Raw genomic sequence first — 18102 nt, forward strand, 5'->3', positions numbered from 1 at the left:
ACATGAGAGTCATAAAAACAAAACGAAAATTAAAATGAACTCTGTGTTGTTGGATCAGGTTTAGGGAAATTACTTAGAAATTCTTAGGAGTTGATGGTTGGATACATAAATAGACAGACACAGAAATACATTTAGATATGTGTGTATGTACATATATCCACATACTAATCAAAACTATCTATGGGACCTCATCTACTTCAAACCATAAAGAAGATATAGATGTGAATGTGTGTGTATCTCTGCATCTATACCCACTGAGAGGGCCTGAAAACAGCAACATCCTAGTAACAGTGAGCACATCTAATGTCCTCTTCCATTTCTAAATACAACTCTTACCTAAAAGGATTCAAAACTTCTCTGAGAAACAGTTATTCGAGGACTAAGAAAGCAATGGTACAAGATGAGCCTAGAATATACCGTCACATCAGAAGTAAAGAAGTCCTCAGAGAATGACAGAAAGAAGTCAAAAGACACAGGAGAGCCTGAAGGGATGCCACTGACCAAACCTGAGACAACATAAGCATCACAATAAATGACAGTGATGGGGAATGACCCATTAAAACAAAACAGTAACACGTAAGTCGTTACTAGTCCATACTGATATAAATAATTGGGAAGTGATGAAAGCGTCTCCTTAAAATGGAATGCCAACTGATGAATGTAAACGATGGAATTAGAATACCACCACTTGCCATCAATCATGGTAAAAGATTCATTAATCAAAGAAATAACAGTGGATGCTAAAATTAGTGAATAAAAGGCAAAAGAAACAAGGTATTTACACACAAAGTACTTCACTATAAAATGCTTACTAATTATCATGGAAATAAACATTAACCTCCCAGTGGACAAATCTTGCAGGCACCACCTCAACCAAGTGACCAAGGTAACATCACCAGTATTGGGAAAAACTGAAATCATGTACCACCTGACAGGATGCAATGAGAAGAACACAGCATCAACTCTGTGACATTCCTGCCAAAAACACATAATCTTAATTTAACAATGAGGAAACATTATTAAAAACTACTCTACAAATAATCTTCAGAAGTACCAAAGTTAATGTAAGTCAGGAGACTTAAGGGACAAAAAGCAAACTGTGATCTTTTTGCTAGGAAAAGACTCTACTGGGAAAACAAAAAATATGAATGAAAATTAGACAAATAATGATGACATTTCTGGATTAGACAAATAACACATAAATGTTAATTTCCTGATTCTGATGGGTGTATTCTGGTCATGCAGAAGAAAGTCCTTCTTTATAGGAAATATATAGTATAAAATAGTTATACTTTAGAGAAAGATTCTGTGTAGCAACAAAGGCAGAAACAATAAACAGTAGTTGTGTAAATTATAAAAAAAATTTTAAACTTAAAACTAGAAAAAAATTAACATTCTAGAATACCAAAAATAATGACAATCATAAATACAAAATAAAACTTAAAAAGCAAATATTATATTCTGGGCAAAAGCACAGACAGCAAGTATGTAAGAAAAAAGAATAATTATCTTCAGTATAAAAAACATTTTGTAAGAAAAAATTAAAACATTACAATATTAAAATGAACAAAGAGCTATTCAAGGTCAATTAACAAATATGAATAACGTTTTCTAAAAAAACTTCAAAATATTTAATGTTATCAAGATGGAAAGAAAATCATTCAAAAACTGCAATACTTTTCACTAAAAAGAATAGCAAAGATTGTCCTACTGGTAATACACAGTGCATTCAACAGGACACAAGATTATGTACAATCTCACGTACCACTAACGTGATTAGTCAACTAGAAGTATTTAGTATTTGTAAAATGCAAACAAAAATAAATCTAGGAGGATCTTAATAGAAAGATTTTACATGAGTTTTGTCCTACATTTTTCTATTTCTCTGCATTTTCCAAATAAATATTAATAACCTACATTACAAAATGTTTAATATTTTGAAATCTTGGCATTGGCTGCCATGACCCTTTCTCCACAGATGAAATAAATCAACAAGTACCTTCAGTTAACAATTATAATGGTATGTATAAAGGCACAGGTGGTAATTAAAAAAATAATAATCCAATATGTAAGAGAATGAAACAATAATATAAATGTACTAAATTAAGAAAAAGATATAAGAGAAAAAGCCAACATTAAGATTATTTTTAAGGGCAGGAAAAAAAAGAATACTGTCTTGAGAGCAAAAAAATCATTTGGAGAGATGAATAAATAATATTCTGTGATAGGATTATTTTTAAAAACAGGATGTGTATCACCATAATGAAATTATGTCAAATAATGATTAATTAAAATTTAATACAGCCTTAATGTCTGAAAAAACACAAAAGTCAATAATTATTTTTTTGTTTTTCTTTAAGTCAGTAATTCTTAAAGAACAATCTGTAAGGATTAAAATGTTAGGACCTTAAATACCTAGGTTAATATAAAAGGTAATATAGCTTTGCTTGTATGCATTTGTTTTATACTCCTGTGACTTTAGTAACATATTTTAATAACTGTACTTTACCACAGTAATTATATTTTTTCCAAATCAATGGAGGCATTTAAATTTTTTAATGAAGGGCTATAATAAGACAAAATTTAATAATTCCTTTACATTTACCAGTATTAAAACAAAGAGTTATATTCAAACATCAATAAAATAATATATACTGTACCTTATTATAACGATCATGTGGAACAGACTGTAAAACAATTGGTTCCATTGTAGAAACATTGGCAAACTGTACCTCTGGTATATACAGGGCACAAACCACATGAGCCCAACCTAAAAATAAGTAAGTAAAAATAATGTCATTCTCCAGTTGCAACAAAGGTTTTTAAAACATAAATTATTAACTTTCTGAACAGATCCCTTAAATGCCCATTTAAGCAAACACAACAAAAAACATTAAAAATTGGCGCTGCTGCTGCTGCTGCTGCTAAGTCGCTTCAGTCATGTCCGACTCCGTGCGATCCCATAGATAGCAGCCCACCAGGCTCCCCCATCCCTAGGATTCTCCAGGCAAGAACACTGGAGTGGGTTGCCATTTCCTTCTCCAATGCATGAAAGTGAAAAGTGAAAGTGAAGTTGCTCAGTCGTGTCCAACTCTTAGCGACCCCATAGACTGCAGCCCACCAGGCTCCTCTGTTCATGGGATTTTCCAGGCAAGAGTGCTGGAGTGGGGTGCCATTGCCTTCTCCGAAAATTCGCACTACTAATACTTAACACCAATACTGATAAAAGACTCTTAGTCATTTCCGCAGTTACTGTGTGCAGTAACACAAATGAAGGGAAACTTTTTTTTTTTTTGGCTGCTGCACCCATCTATCTGGGATCTCAGTTCCCGGACCAGGGACTGACTCAACCCGAGCCATGGCAGTGAAAGCCCAGAATCCTAACCACGGGGCCACCAGGGAACTCCCCAAGGGAAACACTTTAAAATTCAGATGCTGGCACTGACAGATTTTATAAGAGTAAACTAAATAATTCAGATCAATACTCTCTCTGAGAACCACAAAAAGTATGCAGTTTTACAGCTGAAAACCTAAAATAAAAACTTAAATACTTTAAATGTTAAATGTCAATATTAAATTTGTAACTGCCATACTAACGTTAATATTTTAAATACTAACATTCATTGTTTTACTATTTTAATATTTCACTTCAAATAATTGATCTTAAATGTTGCTTCTCTCAAGTTTTCAAAATGTGACTCAGTCAGTTCAGTTCAGTCACTCAGTCGTGTTCGATTCTTTGCGACCCCATGAATTGCAGCACGCCAGGCCTCCCTGTCCATCACCAACTCCCGGAGTTCACCCAAACTCAAGTGCATCGAGTCGGTGATGCCATCCAGATATCTTATCCACTGTCGTCCCCTTGTCCTCCTGCTCCCAATCCCTCCCGGCATCAGGGTCTTTGCCAATGAGTCAACTCTTCGCGTGAGGTGGCCAAGTATTGTAGTTTCAAGCCTCAGCATCAGTCCTTCCAATGAGCACCCAGTACTGGTCTCATTTAGGATGGACTCGTCGGATCTCCTAGCATTCCAAGGGACTCTCAAGAGTCTTCTCCAACACCACAGTTCAAAAGCATCAATTCTTCGGCACTCAACTTTCTTCACAGTCCAACTCTCACATTCATACATGACCACTGGAAAAACCATAGCCTTGACTAGACGGACCTTTGTCCGTAAAGTAATATCTCTGCTTTTTAATATGCTATCTAGGTTGGTCATAGCTTTCCTTCTAAGCAGTAAGCGTCTTTTAATTTCATGGCTGCAATCACCATCTGCAGTGATTTTGGAGCCCACAAAAATAAAGTCTGACACTGTTTCCACTGTTTCCCCATCTATTTCCCATGAAGTAATGGGACCAGATGCCATGATCTTAGTTTTCTGAATGTTGAGCTTTAAGCCAACTTTTTCACTCTCCACTTTCACTTTCATCAAGAGGCTCTTTAGTTCCTCTTCACTTTCTGCCATAAGGGTGGTGTCATCTGCATATCTGAGGTTATTGATATTTCTCCCGGCAATCTTGATTCTAGCTTGTGCTTCTTCCAGCCCAGCATTTCTCAAGATGTAATCTGCATATAAGTTAATTAAGCAGGGTGACAATATACAGCTTTGACGAACTCATTTTCCTATTTGGAACCAGTCTGTTGTTCCATGTCCAGTTCTAACTGTTGCTTCCTGACCTGCATACAGATTTCTCAAGAGGCAGGTCAGGTGGTCTGGTATTCCCATCTCTTTCAGAATTTTCCACAGTTGATTGTCATCCACACAGTCAAAGACTTTGGCACAGTCAATAAAGCAGAAATAGATGTTTTTCTGGAACTCTCTTGCTTTTTCTATGATCCAGCAGATGTTGGCAATTTGATCTCTGGTTCCTCTGCCTTTTCTAAAACCAACCTGAACATCTGGAAGTTCAAAGTTCATGGATTGCCGAAGCCTGGCTTGGAGAATTTTGAGCGTTACTTTACTAGCGTGTGAAATGAGTGCAATTGTGCAGTAGTTTGAGCATTCTTTGGCATTGCCTTTCTTTGGGATTGGAATGAAAACTGACCTTTTCCAGTCCTGTGGCCACTGCTGAGTTTTCCAAATTTGCTGGCATATTGAGTGCAGCACTTTCCACAATATCGTCTTTCAGGATTTGAAATAGCTCAACTGGAATTCCATTACCTCCACTAGCTTTGTTCATAGTGATGCTTTCTAAGGCCCACTTGACTTCACATTCCAGGATGTCTGGCTCTAGGTCAGTGATCACATCATCATGATTATCTTGGTCGTGAAGATCTTTCTTGTACAGTTCTTCTGTGTATTCTTACCACCTCTTAATATCTTCTGCTTCTGTTAGGTCCATACCATTTCTGTCCTTTATCAAGCCCATCTTTGCATGAAATGTTCCCTTGCTATCTCTAATTTTCTTGACGAGATCTCTGGTCTTTCCCTTTCTGTTTGTTTTCCTTTATTTCTTTGCATTGATCGCAGAGGAAGGCTTTCTTATCTCTCCTTGCTATTCTTTGGAACTCTGCATTCAGATGCTTGTATCTTTCATTTTCTCCTTTGCTTTTTGCTTGTCTTTTCACAGCTATTTGTAAGGCCTCCTCAGACAGCCATTTTGCTTTTTTGCATTTCTCTTCCACAGGGATGGGCTCGATACCTGTCTCCTGTACAATGTCACGAACCTCCATCCATAGTTCATCAGGCTCTCTGTCTATCAGATCTAGTCCCTTAAATCTATTTCTCACTTCCACTGTATAATCATAAGGGATTTGATTTAGGTCATACCTGAATGGTCTAGTAGTTTTCCAAACTTTCTTCAATTTAAGTCTGAATTTGGCAATAAGGAGTTCATGATCTGAGCCACAGTGAACTAGCCAATCTGATCAAAAGGACCACAGCCTTGCCTAACTCAATCAAACTAAGCCATGCCATGTGGGGCCACCCAAGACAGATGGGTCATGGTGGAGAGGTCTGACAGAATGTGGTCCACTGGAGAAGGGAATGGCAAACCACTTCAGAGAACCACCTTGAGAACCCCATGAACAGTATGAAAAGGCAAAATGACAGGATACTGAAAGAGGAACTCCCCAGGTTGGTAGGTGCCCAATATGCTACAGGAGATCAGTGGAGAAATAACTCCAGAAAGAATGAACGGATGGAGCCAAAGCAAAATCAATACTCAGTTGTGGATGTGACTGGTGATAGAAGCAAGGTCCGATGCTGTAAAGAGCAGTATTGCATAGGAACCTGGAACGTTAGGTCCATGAATCAAGGCAAACTGGAAGTGGTCAAACAGGAGATGGCAAGAGTAAACGTCGACATTTCTGGTATCAGTGAACTAAAGTGGACTGCAGTGGGTGAAATTTAACTCAGATGACCATTATATCTACTACTGTGGGCAGGAATCCCTTAGAAGAAATGGAGTAGCCATCATGGTCAACAAAAGAGTCCGAAATGCAGTACCTGGATGCAATCAAAAACGACAGAATGATCTCTGTCTGTTTCCAAGGCAAACCATTCATAATCACAGTGATTTCAAGCCTATGCGCCAACCAGTAACGCTGAAGAAGCGGAAGTCGAATGGTTCTATGAAGACCTACAAGACCTTTTAGAACTAACACCCAAAAAAGATGTCCTTTTCATTATAGGGGACTGGAATGCAAAAGTAGGAAGTCAAGAAACACCTGGAGTAACAGGCAAATTTGGCCTTGGAATACGGAATGAAGCAGGGCAAAGGCTAACAGAGTTTTGCCAAGAGGACACACTGGTCATAACAAACACCCTCTTCCAACAACACAATAAAAGACTCTACCCATGGACATCACCAGACGGTCAACACCAAAATCAGACTGATTATATTCTTAGCAGCCAAAGATGGAGAAGCTCTATACAGTCAGCAAAAATGTGACTAAAGAAGGTATAATGTGACTAAAGAACTGATGTGATAGTAAGGAATTATCAGAGCTAAATTGCAAAAGGATGGAAGTCCAGGTCCTTAAGTACAACTCTGACCACTTTGCCACCTGGGGGACATTTGCTTATTTCAAAGAAAACAGCTGAGAGTGGAAGGTACTTTTGACAAATTCAGAAGGCTCAAAGTATAGGGATCTTATGTCCCTGGACAACTAAGGGAAAAGAGGAATACTAGTTACTCCCTCACCCTCTTTCAGTGGCAAAACTGAGGGGCTGCATTGCAAGTCAGAAATGCCAATAAACTAAAAGTACAGAGGCCCTCCAAGAGCCTGCAGCTGAGCTTTGATCATCTCAAGCTCAGAAATTCAACTCATGTAATCCTAAATTATCAAGTGCCTCAGACACCAGACAGAAGTTAATATAAACCCTCTCTCCAGGAAAATAATGTCATTCATTCGGCTACAAATAATTTCTAATACGGCAAGGAGATCAAACCAGTCAATCCTAAAGGAAATCAATGCTGAATATTCATTGGAAGGATTGATTCTGAAGCTGAAGCTCCAATACTTTGGCAACCTGATGCGAAGAGCTGACTCACTGGAAAAGACCCTGATGCTGGGAAAGACTGAAGGCAGGAAGATAAGGAGAGGACAGAGGATGAGATGGTCAGATGGCATCACTGACTCAGTGGACATGAGTTTGAGCAACCTCCGCAAGATGGTGAAGGACAGGGAAGCCTGGCGTGCTTCAGTCCATGGGGCTGCAAAGAGTTCGACACGACTGAGCAACTGAACAACAACAAGTTTTAATAGTAGCTCATTTTCATTTTCAGCACATTGAAAAATATGAAACACAAGAGAGACAACATGAATGAAAAGCGGCAAAAACATGAAAATCAAAACAGATTCGTATGTTGGGGTTTCAGACACAGAGGTTTTTAAAAGTATGGTTATTATATTTAAATACACACAAAATATTAAAAATTCCATCAAAGAACTGAAAACTCTCAATCAAAAATTAAAGAAGTAAAAACAAAAATTTAAAACTAGTAAATGGGATTAACAATGGCCTAGACATATCAATTGGAGAAGGCAATGGCACCCCACTCCAGTACTCTTGCCTGGAAAATCCCATGGACGGAGGAACCTGGTAGGCTGCAGTCCATGGGGTCGCCAGGAGTCAGACACGACTGAGCGACTTCTACTTTCACTTTTCACTTTCATGCATTAGAGAAGGGAATGGCAACCCACTCCAGTGTTCTTGCCTGGAGAATCCCAGGGACGGGGGAGCCTGGTGGACTGCCGTCTATGGGATCGCACAGAGTCAGACACGACTGAAGCGACTTAGCAGCAGCAGCAGATATATCAATAGTCAAAAAGAAAATTAGAACAAAATAGGTCAGAAGAAAATACTCAGAACATTAGCACAAAAGTATGAAAAAGACAAAAAGAGGACAAGAAACAAAAAGAACATAATAACAAGTTACCTAACAAGTAATTAGAGTCTCAAGAGAAATATAAAAGAAATAAGTGGTATGGAAGCAATATTTAAAATGATAATAACTAAAATCTTTCTAAAATAAAAAGATAACAAGTCACAGGTTGAATAATCACAATAAATCCCAAGGTAAATTAATATTAATATAAATCCATACACAGGCACATAATCTGTAGAACTACAGAAAACCAAAAAGAAAAATACCTGAAAATAACCAAAGGCAAGTTATCACCAAAAGAAAGGGATAAATAACAAAAAAAAGCCAAAAATATCTTTAAACAAATTCAAGCCAAAAAATATCTTTAAACAAATTCCCTCTAAAAGCAACACCAGACAATTTTCCTTGGGCAACAGAAAAGAGAGAAAACAAAAATGACCAAAGAAGGAAGGTCCAAGATGCATAGAAAAATGAAGCATGATAAACACACAGGTACTTCTGACAGAGTATTGGCTGATGAAACAATAATAACACCTTCTTTCACTTAAAATACAAATGACTGCTTACATCAAAAGTCTTGTAAAGTTTTCAATGTGTATAAAACATTTTACTACTAAAGACTGGGGAAGAAGCAGGTAAAAGAGATCTATACAGTTCTGAGGTTTTCTACATTTTATGTAAAGTGGTATACATAGTAGATTGAACTATTTGTATGAAACTTGTAATCCCTAGAACAACTGCTACAGCTACATACATAAATATTAATACCTGTATATACAGAAAAGATATGGCCCAAATGGTAATCTAATAACATTAAATTTAAATGGAATTAACTGTATTATTAAATGGATTAAAATACAATGCTAAAAACATTCATAAAATCACAAATAAAGAAGAAAAGAGGGAACAGAGAATAATAAAATAAGAAAAAAATCAAGGTTAAGAAGAAATAACAGGAGACTAGTCAAGATGGAATAATAAGGACCACATTTATGCTCCTGCATGTAACAGTGCATATCCCCCCAACTCAAAAATTTTAAAAAGGGACAAAATAATTCAGACAATGTTTCTCAAGACACTTGAGTTTCCCCTGTGGCTCAGCTGGTAAAGAACCCGCCTGCAATGTGGGAGACCTGGGTTCAATCCCTGAGTTGGAAAGATCCCCTGGAGAAGGTAAAGGCTCCCCACTCCAGTATTCTGGCCTGGAGAATTCCATGGACTCTATAGTCAATGGGGTCGCAAAGAGTCGGACACAACTGAAGCAAATGAGCACACGTCAGCAAAAATGGGGGAGCAGGCAGCTCCAAAGGCACTTTCCACCACAGAAACATCCCAAAGTCAAGCAAAAACTGTAAGAACCAATTTCAAAGATTCTGGAAAAAAGAATGAAAGGCTTGCAGCAACCAAATGAATTCTAGGTCAGAAAAAAAAAAACTTAAAAACTGTGGGAAAGTGGAGAGTTCCCTCGCCGTCCAGTGGTTACAAGTAGGTGCTCCGACTGCCGGAGGTCTGGGTTCAATCCTTGGTCAGGGAACTAAGATCCTGCAAGGGGCAAAAAAGCCAGCAAAAAGAAAAGTAAGAAAGCTTTGGGAATTCTTACTTTCCCTTGACCCCTGCCATCCTGGATTCAGCAGAAGTCTTCAAGAGAACACCTTGAAGACCCAGTAACCAACCCCAGCTCCAGTTTCTGAAGGAACAGAGGAGACTTTATTTGCAAATAATTGTGCTTCCCTATTTTAAAATGCCTGTGGGCTACTGAAGAACTAACACATCTTATTCTTTTGACAAGCTCAGAACTCACACAGGGCAGAAAAGTGGAGGGTATTTCTCAAATCACTGTATGGCAGACAAACCAAAAAAAAAAAAGGCACAGATGCCTGGGGCAAAAAATTATGGTTCACAAACATGCCAAGAGCCCAAGAGGAAAACCTGGGACAGATTTTCTCTTGGAAACTGGGAGCGCTGAAAAGTATCTGTGCATTCCAGGTAATTTAGACAGCACCACATGCCCAGGGCAGGATGCATCTTCGTAAAAGACCTGATGAGATGCTAAACTTTCATCACTGATATATCACCTGGTACAGGGCAAGCAGGAAGCAGAACGCTAAGCAGACTGGCTGGCCACTGAAGGAAAGATCCCAGCACAGAGTCAATCCACAAACACTGGAGAGTAGTTTCTTCTCTTTTTTTTTTTGAACCCCTCTCCCTTCTCACTTCTACTGCACATTATCTTAGCACCTAGTATTCAAGCAAATCTTTGCCAAAACACTAGTTGAACACAAGCTACAAAAACAGACTTTAGAGATCAAAGTGACAAAGAAAGCACACTTAAAAAAAAAAAAAAACTATATAGAAAACCACTTAAAAGGCAAGTAACACCAAGCAACAAAATTAAACCATGAGTAAAGACCCTACTTTCCAGAGTGGACATAGTCAGTATGTCCAGTTTTCAAGAAAAAGTTACAGAGGATATAAAGAAAAAGAGCATATAGCCCATTCATGGGAGAATTTAACAGAATTTGTCTCTGCAGAAGCACAGACATTAAATGCAGACTTTAAATCACTGTCTTGCTGCTGCTGCTAGAGAATCTGATCCAGCAGGTGTTGGGATGGACCCAGGGACCTAGATTTGATCAACCTCACTGCTGCTGCTAAGTCGCTTCAATTGTGTCCGACTCTGTGCGACCCCATAGACAGCAGTCCACCAGGCTCTCCCGTCCCTGGGATTCTCCAGGCAAGAACACTGGAGTGGGTTGCCATTCCCTTCTCCAATGCATGAAAGTGAAAAGTGAAAGTGAAGCCGCGCAGTCGTGTCCGACTCTTTGCAACCCCATGGACTACAGCCTACCAGGCTCCTCCACCCATGGGATTTTCCAGGCAAGAGTACTGGAGTGGGGTGCCATTGCCTTCTAAAGGAAAGCAAGGACAAGAAACCTAAGGAAACCAGGACAATGAAGTCTCAACAAAGAGAGAATCAATACCATTTTAAAAAGGAACCAAACACAAACACTGATGCTTAAAATTATAATAACCAGAATGAAAAATACACTAGAGGGTCTCAACAATAGATCTGAGTACAGAAGAAAAAAACTCAGTCACCTTAAAGGTAGACCAACTGAAACATTAGATAAAGACATGAATCTACACATTCAAGAGGTTCAAGGAACCACCAGAATAAACACAACGAGATCTGCATTGAGATAAAATAATAAATCACTGCTAAAGCCAAGGAAAAAGAGAATCTTTGAGAAGAAACTTGTTACATACAAGGAATCCTCAGTAAGATTAAACAATAAATTTCTCATCAAATTCAACAGGGGCCATTAGTGTGTGTACAATGACATTTTTAAATTTCTGGAAGAAAAAACTTGTCACTTAAGAATTCCAAATCGAGCAAAATTATCCTTCAAATATGGAAAAAGACACACATCCCAATGAAACACAAGGTGAGGGAATCTGTTGCTAAGAGACTTGCCCCACATGAATCTGGAGAAGGGTTTCTTCTGGCTAACCAAAAAAATACTGTTATTTAATCATTATGTCCGACTGTGACACCATGGACTGCAGCCCACCAGGCTCCTCTGTCCACGGGATTTCCCAGGAAACAATACTATAGTGGGTTGCCATTTCCTTCTCCCAGGAATCTTCCCGACCAAGAGATCAAACCCATGTTCCCTGCATTGGCAGGCAGATTTTTTACCACTGAACCACCAGGGACACCCCCGGTAAAGTTTAAACATAGGTAAAAATTAAAGGCAACATTATAATAGATTTGAATTGTAACTCGTTATCTTTCCTACATGGTTTAACATCTACTTCTGCATCACTGATTACACTAAAGCCTTTGACTGTGTGTGGATCACAACAAACTGTGCCCAATTCTTAAAGAGACGGGAATACCAGACCACCTGACCTGCCTCCTGATAAATCTGTATAGAGGTCAAGAAGCAACAGTTAGAACCAGACACGTAACAACAGACTGATTCCAATTTGGGGAAGAGGCACGTCAAGGCTATGTATTGCCACCCTGCTTATTTAACTTATATGCAGAGTACATCATGCGAAATGCTGGGCTGCATGAAGCAAAGCTGAAATTAAGACTGCACGGAGAAATATCAATAACCTAAGATATGCAGATGACACCACCCTTATGGCAGAAAGCAAAGAGGAACTAAAGAGCCTCTTGATGAAGATGAAAGAGGAGAGTGAAAAACCTGGCTTAAGACTCAACATTCAAAAAACTAAGGGCTTCCCTTGTGACTCAGATGGTAAAGAATCTGCATGCAATGTGAGAGACCTAGGTTCGATTCCTGGGTTGGGAAGATCTCTGGAGAAGGGAAAGGCTACCCACTCTAGTATTCTGGCCTGTAGAATTCCGTGGACTGTACAGTCCATGCGGTCGCAAAGAGTCGGACATGACTGAGTGACTTTCACTAAAACGAAAAAAAAAAAAAAACTAAGATCATGGCATCTGATCCCATCACTTCATGGCAAATAGATAGGGAAACAATGGAAACATTGAGAGACTTTATTTTCTTGGGCTCCAAAATCACTGCAGATGGTGACTGCAGCCATGAAATTAAAAGATGCTTGCTCCTTGGAAGGAAAGCTATGACAAACCTAGACAGCACATTAAAAAACAGACACGTTACTTTACCGACAAAGGTCCATATAGTCAAAGCTATGGTTTTTCCAGTAGTCATGTATGGATGTGAGAACTGGACTATAAACAAAGCTGAGCACTGAAGAAGTGATGCTTTTGAACTGTGGTGTTGGAGAAGACTCTTGAGAGCCCCTGGGACTGCAAGGAGATCAAACTAGTCAATCCTAAAGGAAATCAACCCTGAATATCCATTGGAAGGACTGATACTGAAGCTGAAGCTCCAACACTTTGGCGCCATGTGAAGAGCCGACTCACTGAAAAAGACTGATGCTGGGAAAGACTGAAGGCAGGAGGAGAAGGGAAAGACAGAGGACGAGATGGTTGGATGGCATCACCAACTCAATGGACTTGAGTCTGAGCAGGCTCCAAGAGTTGGTGAAAGACAGGAAAGCCTGGCGTGCTGCAGTCCATAGAGGTCAGAAAGAGTCGGACACAACTGAGCAACTGAATAACAAAATACTTTAAAAGATAAATGCATGATACAAATTTTGAAAAAACAACAGAAAGGTTGTGGGGTGTAGATGTATAGGAGCAGAATCTTTGCATGCTATTGAAGCTAAGTTGGTATCAGTTCAAACAAAGGAATTATAATAAATCTAGGATAACTGTAATCTTCATGGAAAGCAGCAAGGACATACAGCTGGCCCTTGAAAAACACAAGTTTAAACACTGCAGGTCCACTTATATGTAAGTTTTCCATAGTAAATAATACTACAGCTCTACATCATCCAGAGTTGTTTGAATCCGTGGATGTAGAACCTTGGATATAGAGGAGTCACGTATATATTTGGAGGACCAACTATACATTATATTTGGACAAACAGTAGGCTAATAGCTGCCCAGGTTGAAGGTACTGAGGGCAAATGAGACGTGAATGCTAAAGATTACAGTGTATATTTCTGGCCTGATAAAAATTCCAATTGTGATAATGGTGGCACAAGTCTTTGAATACTGTAAAAGCCATTGAATTACATGCTTTAAATGGTTCAATTGTATACTATGTGAATAAAGTTGTTGTATTTTAAAAATCAACAATAGAAAACAACTGAATTTTTTAAAAAGGCAAAAATACATACATACATCACCAAAGATGCAAGAATGGCAAATAAGTACATGAAAAGGGGATCAAAAGTATTATTCATTAAGGAAATGGGAATTAAAACTACAAGGATATCGCAGACATAGAAAACAAACTTATGATTACCACAGGGCTCGAAGAGGAGAGAGATAAATTAGAAGTATGGGATTAATAGATACTCATTACTACATAAAATAGATAAGAAGCAAAGATTTACTGTTTAACACTATATCCAATATCTTACAATAACCAATGAGACAAAAATCATCTCAAACAAACTCCCATAAAGCTATTCTTCTTTAATGGCAACTTGAAACAAAAACAAACCCTGACTATACCAAGTGTTGAAGAGGATACAAAGCAACTGGAAGTCTCAACTGCTCCTGATGGGAATGTAAAATGTTACAACCACTTTAGAAAACAGTTTGTCAGTTCCTTAAACAATTAAGCATGCACTTACTATAAACTAGCCATTTCATTCTTATTTACCCAAGGTAAATGAAGGCCTATGGTCATACATGTGCTCAAATGTTAAAAACTTCATTTTTAATAGCTGAAAACTAAAAACAATCTGTCAACAGGTTAATAAACTGCTATAACCATACAAAGGAATAATAGTGAACAACAAAAAGAAATGAAATAAATATTGATACACGTAACAAGAAGAATTACCTCAAAATACTTATAATGATGGAAATAAACCAGACAAAAAATTTGCATGTATATTATATACATATTCGTATGTCTAGACACACATATAGACTCCAATTGTAGAAAACTCTAGAAAACATAAATTAATCTACAGTAATAGAAAGCAGACCACTGGTGACCTGGGAGAGGCTGCAAAGAGGAACAGGTACCTCAGATATACTAATGTATGCCTGAGTCCCTCTGCTGATCACCTGAAAGTATCACAACTTGTTAATTGGCTATACTCCAATATAAAATAAAAAGTTCAAAAGTAAAAAAAAATAGACCTCAATTCAAATTTTAATCTGTATTAAATGTTAAATCATTTATATACAATAGTTAGTGAGACAAGATTAAAGATTGAGAGGGACAGCTGCTGCTGCTGCGTCACTTCAGTCCTGTCCAACTCTGTGTGACCCCAGAGACGGCAGCCCACCAGACTCCCCCATCCCTGGGATTCTCCAGGCAAGAACACTGGAGTGGGTTGCCATTTCCTTCTCCAGGGAGGGACAGAGTAGACTTAAAAAAAAATGACCAAACTACATGCTGCCTGTAAGAGAAACATTATGCGGCTTCCTAGGTAGCCCAGTGGTAGGTAGCCCAGTGGTAAAGAATTCTCCTGCCAATGCAGGAGATGCCAGGAGACATGGGTTCAATTCTTGGGTCAGGAAGATTCCCTGCAGCAAGAAATGGCAAACCACTCCGGTATTCTTGCCAGGGAAATATCATGGCCAGAGGACTATAGTCCATGGGTTGCAAAGAGTTGGACACAACTTTGCAACTAAACAACAACAAACCAAAAACAAAAAGAGAAACACTTAATAAAAAACTCTGTTAAGTTTAAAGGAAATAAAAGCAAATCAATGGGCAATGATATATCCTGCTAATAGTAAGAATATAAAGGCAGGAGTGACTCTTCTGATATCAGATATGTACTACAAAACAAACACTCCATAGATAGAAAGGAATATTTTGTAACAATAAAGGGGTATCAATAAAAAGACATAATAACAATTAGGAAAGTATATGTACCTAGCCTTAAAATATATGAAGCACCACTTGACAGGATTGGAACACTTGACAATGTTCCAACTTTAACAGATTTTTAACATATGATTTTCAGCAATTAATAGATGAACTAGATTCACCCCCCTCCAAAATCAATGCAGACATAAAAGAGCTTAACAATAAAAACTGTCTTGATCTAACTGACCACAACACTATATTCATTCAACAGTAGAATACATAAGACACGTTCACCAACACAGATAATAAATATGCTGGGCCTTGAGATAAGTCTTAGTGGACTTTAAAGGACAAAAATCATCCAGAGTGGAATCGCTAACAATAAAGAAATTAAATAAGCAACCAACAATTACCTATCTAGCAATGTAACTGGCAAATAAATGAGACTTCTAAATTTGGGGGTAAAAGAGAAAAGCAGGAGAAATTTGGACAACATTTTGACCTAACAACAAATAAACAACATATCAAATTCTGTGGAATGCAGTAAAAATGTTCGGAGGGAAACTTGAATCTTTAAATATTTTTACTAGAAAAGATATACTTTTTACTAAAACTTCATGGCAAATAGATGGGTAAACAATGGAAACAGTGAGAGACTTTATTTTGGGGGCTCTAAAATCACTGCAGATGGTGACTGCAGCCATGAAATTAAAAAATGCTTGCTCCTTGGAAGAAAAGCTATGACAAACCTAGACAGCACATTAAAAAACAGAGACATTACTTTGCTGACAAAGGTCCATATAGTCAAAGCTATCACTTTTCCAGTAGTCATGCATGGGTGTGAGAGTTGGACCATAAAGAAAGCTGAACACTGAAGACTGATGCTTTGAACTGTGGTGTTGAAGAAGACTCTTGAGAGCCCCTGGGACTGCAAGGAGATCCAACCAGTCCATCCTAAAGCAAATCAGTCCTGAATATTCATTGGAAGGACTGGTGCTAAAGCTGAAACTACAATACTTTGGCCACCTGATGTGAAGAACTGACTCAATGGAAAATACCCTGATACTAGGAAAGACTGAAGGAGGGAGGAGAAGGGGACAACAGAGGATGAGATGGTTGGATGGCATCACTGACTCGATGGACATGAGCTTGAGCAAGCTCCGGGAGTTGGTGATGGACAGGGAAACCTGGTGTGCTGCAGTCCATAGAGCTGCGAAGAGTCGGACACAACTGAGGGACTGGACCGAACTGAACTGAACTAGAAAAGAAGATCTAAATTCAAAGATCTAAGGTGCCGCCATGAAGAAGTTAAAACATTAGAGCTAAATACATACAAGGTATGTAGAAAGAAGGAAATCATAAAGATTAAAGGAGAAATCAGTAAAATACAGAAAACGGGGAGATAACTTTAAAAATTAAAGTCAGTTTATTTCTTTAAAAAGGTGAACAAAACTGACAAATTCCAGGTACACTTGTTAAAGAAAAATGAAACCAAACATCAAACTCCAAAAACCAAAACAACAAAGTAAAACAAAAGAAGCAGAGACCACAAATCACCAGTATTAAGAATAAAAATAGGGCTTATCACTACTGACACACTACTGATCCAACAAATAATAACAGGCTAATAAAAAATACTATACATATTTACTCTCCAAAAATAAAATTTTGGGCCTCCCTAGTGGCTCAGTGGTAAAGAATCCGCCCACCAATCCAGGAGACACAGGCCTGATCTGGGAAGATCCCACATGCCTCGGAGCAACTAAGCCAGTGAGCCACAACTCATTCAGGGGCTCACAGCCCGTGCTCTTGAGCCCAGGAGTTCCAACTACTGACGTTCTCTTACCCTAGAGCTGGTGTTCCACAACAAGACAAGCCACCACAATGAGAAGCCCACACCCCACAACAAGAGTAGCCCCGCTCGTCACAACTAGCGAAAAGCTCTTGCATCAACAAAGACTCAGCACAGCCAAAAATAATAAATAAATGAAATTGTTTTTTAAAAATAAAATTTTCAGGGCTTCCCTGGTGGCTCAGTGGTAAAGAATCCATTTGCCTGCCAATGCAGAGGATGTGGGTTTGATCCCTAGTCCAGGAAGACTGCACATCGTTGAGCAACTAAGCCTGTGGGCCACAACTGCTGAGCCCACACACTGCAACTACTGAAGCCTGTGCTCCCCTAGAGCCCATGGAGCCCAACAAGAGCAGCCTCCACAACAGGAAGCCCACATACCCGCAACGAAGAGTAGCCCCTGCTCACTGCAACTAGAGAAAGCCCACATGCAGCAACAAAGACCCAGTGCAGCCAAAAATACATAAATAAATCTTTATAAAAAATAAGAGCATACAGATTTTAATATTTTAAAAGCACATT

At 38.6% G+C, this 18102-nt stretch overlaps 1 protein-coding gene across 48 annotated transcripts in view; it reads right to left on the reverse strand.

The window, feature by feature from the left end:
- Window positions 1-18102, reverse strand: part of MLLT10 (MLLT10 histone lysine methyltransferase DOT1L cofactor) — a 208072-nt gene that overhangs the window by 131430 nt on the left and 58540 nt on the right. For all 48 annotated transcript variants that reach the window (XR_015139735.1, XR_015139737.1, XR_015139742.1 and 45 more), the window contains one exon: window positions 2661-2770. Coding sequence is in view for 27 of the 48 variants with exons in the window: in XM_086334527.1 (XP_086190653.1) it covers window positions 2661-2770 (110 nt within the window). In the remaining 21 variants the exon portion in view is untranslated. The remainder of the gene's footprint in view (window positions 1-2660; window positions 2771-18102) is intronic.

Source organism: Bos grunniens, chromosome 13 (assembly GCF_055505025.1).
Source record: "Bos grunniens cultivar Pamir isolate PY7600 chromosome 13, Bosgru_T2T1.0, whole genome shotgun sequence".
In the NCBI taxonomy this organism is placed as follows: domain Eukaryota; kingdom Metazoa; phylum Chordata; class Mammalia; order Artiodactyla; family Bovidae; genus Bos; species Bos grunniens.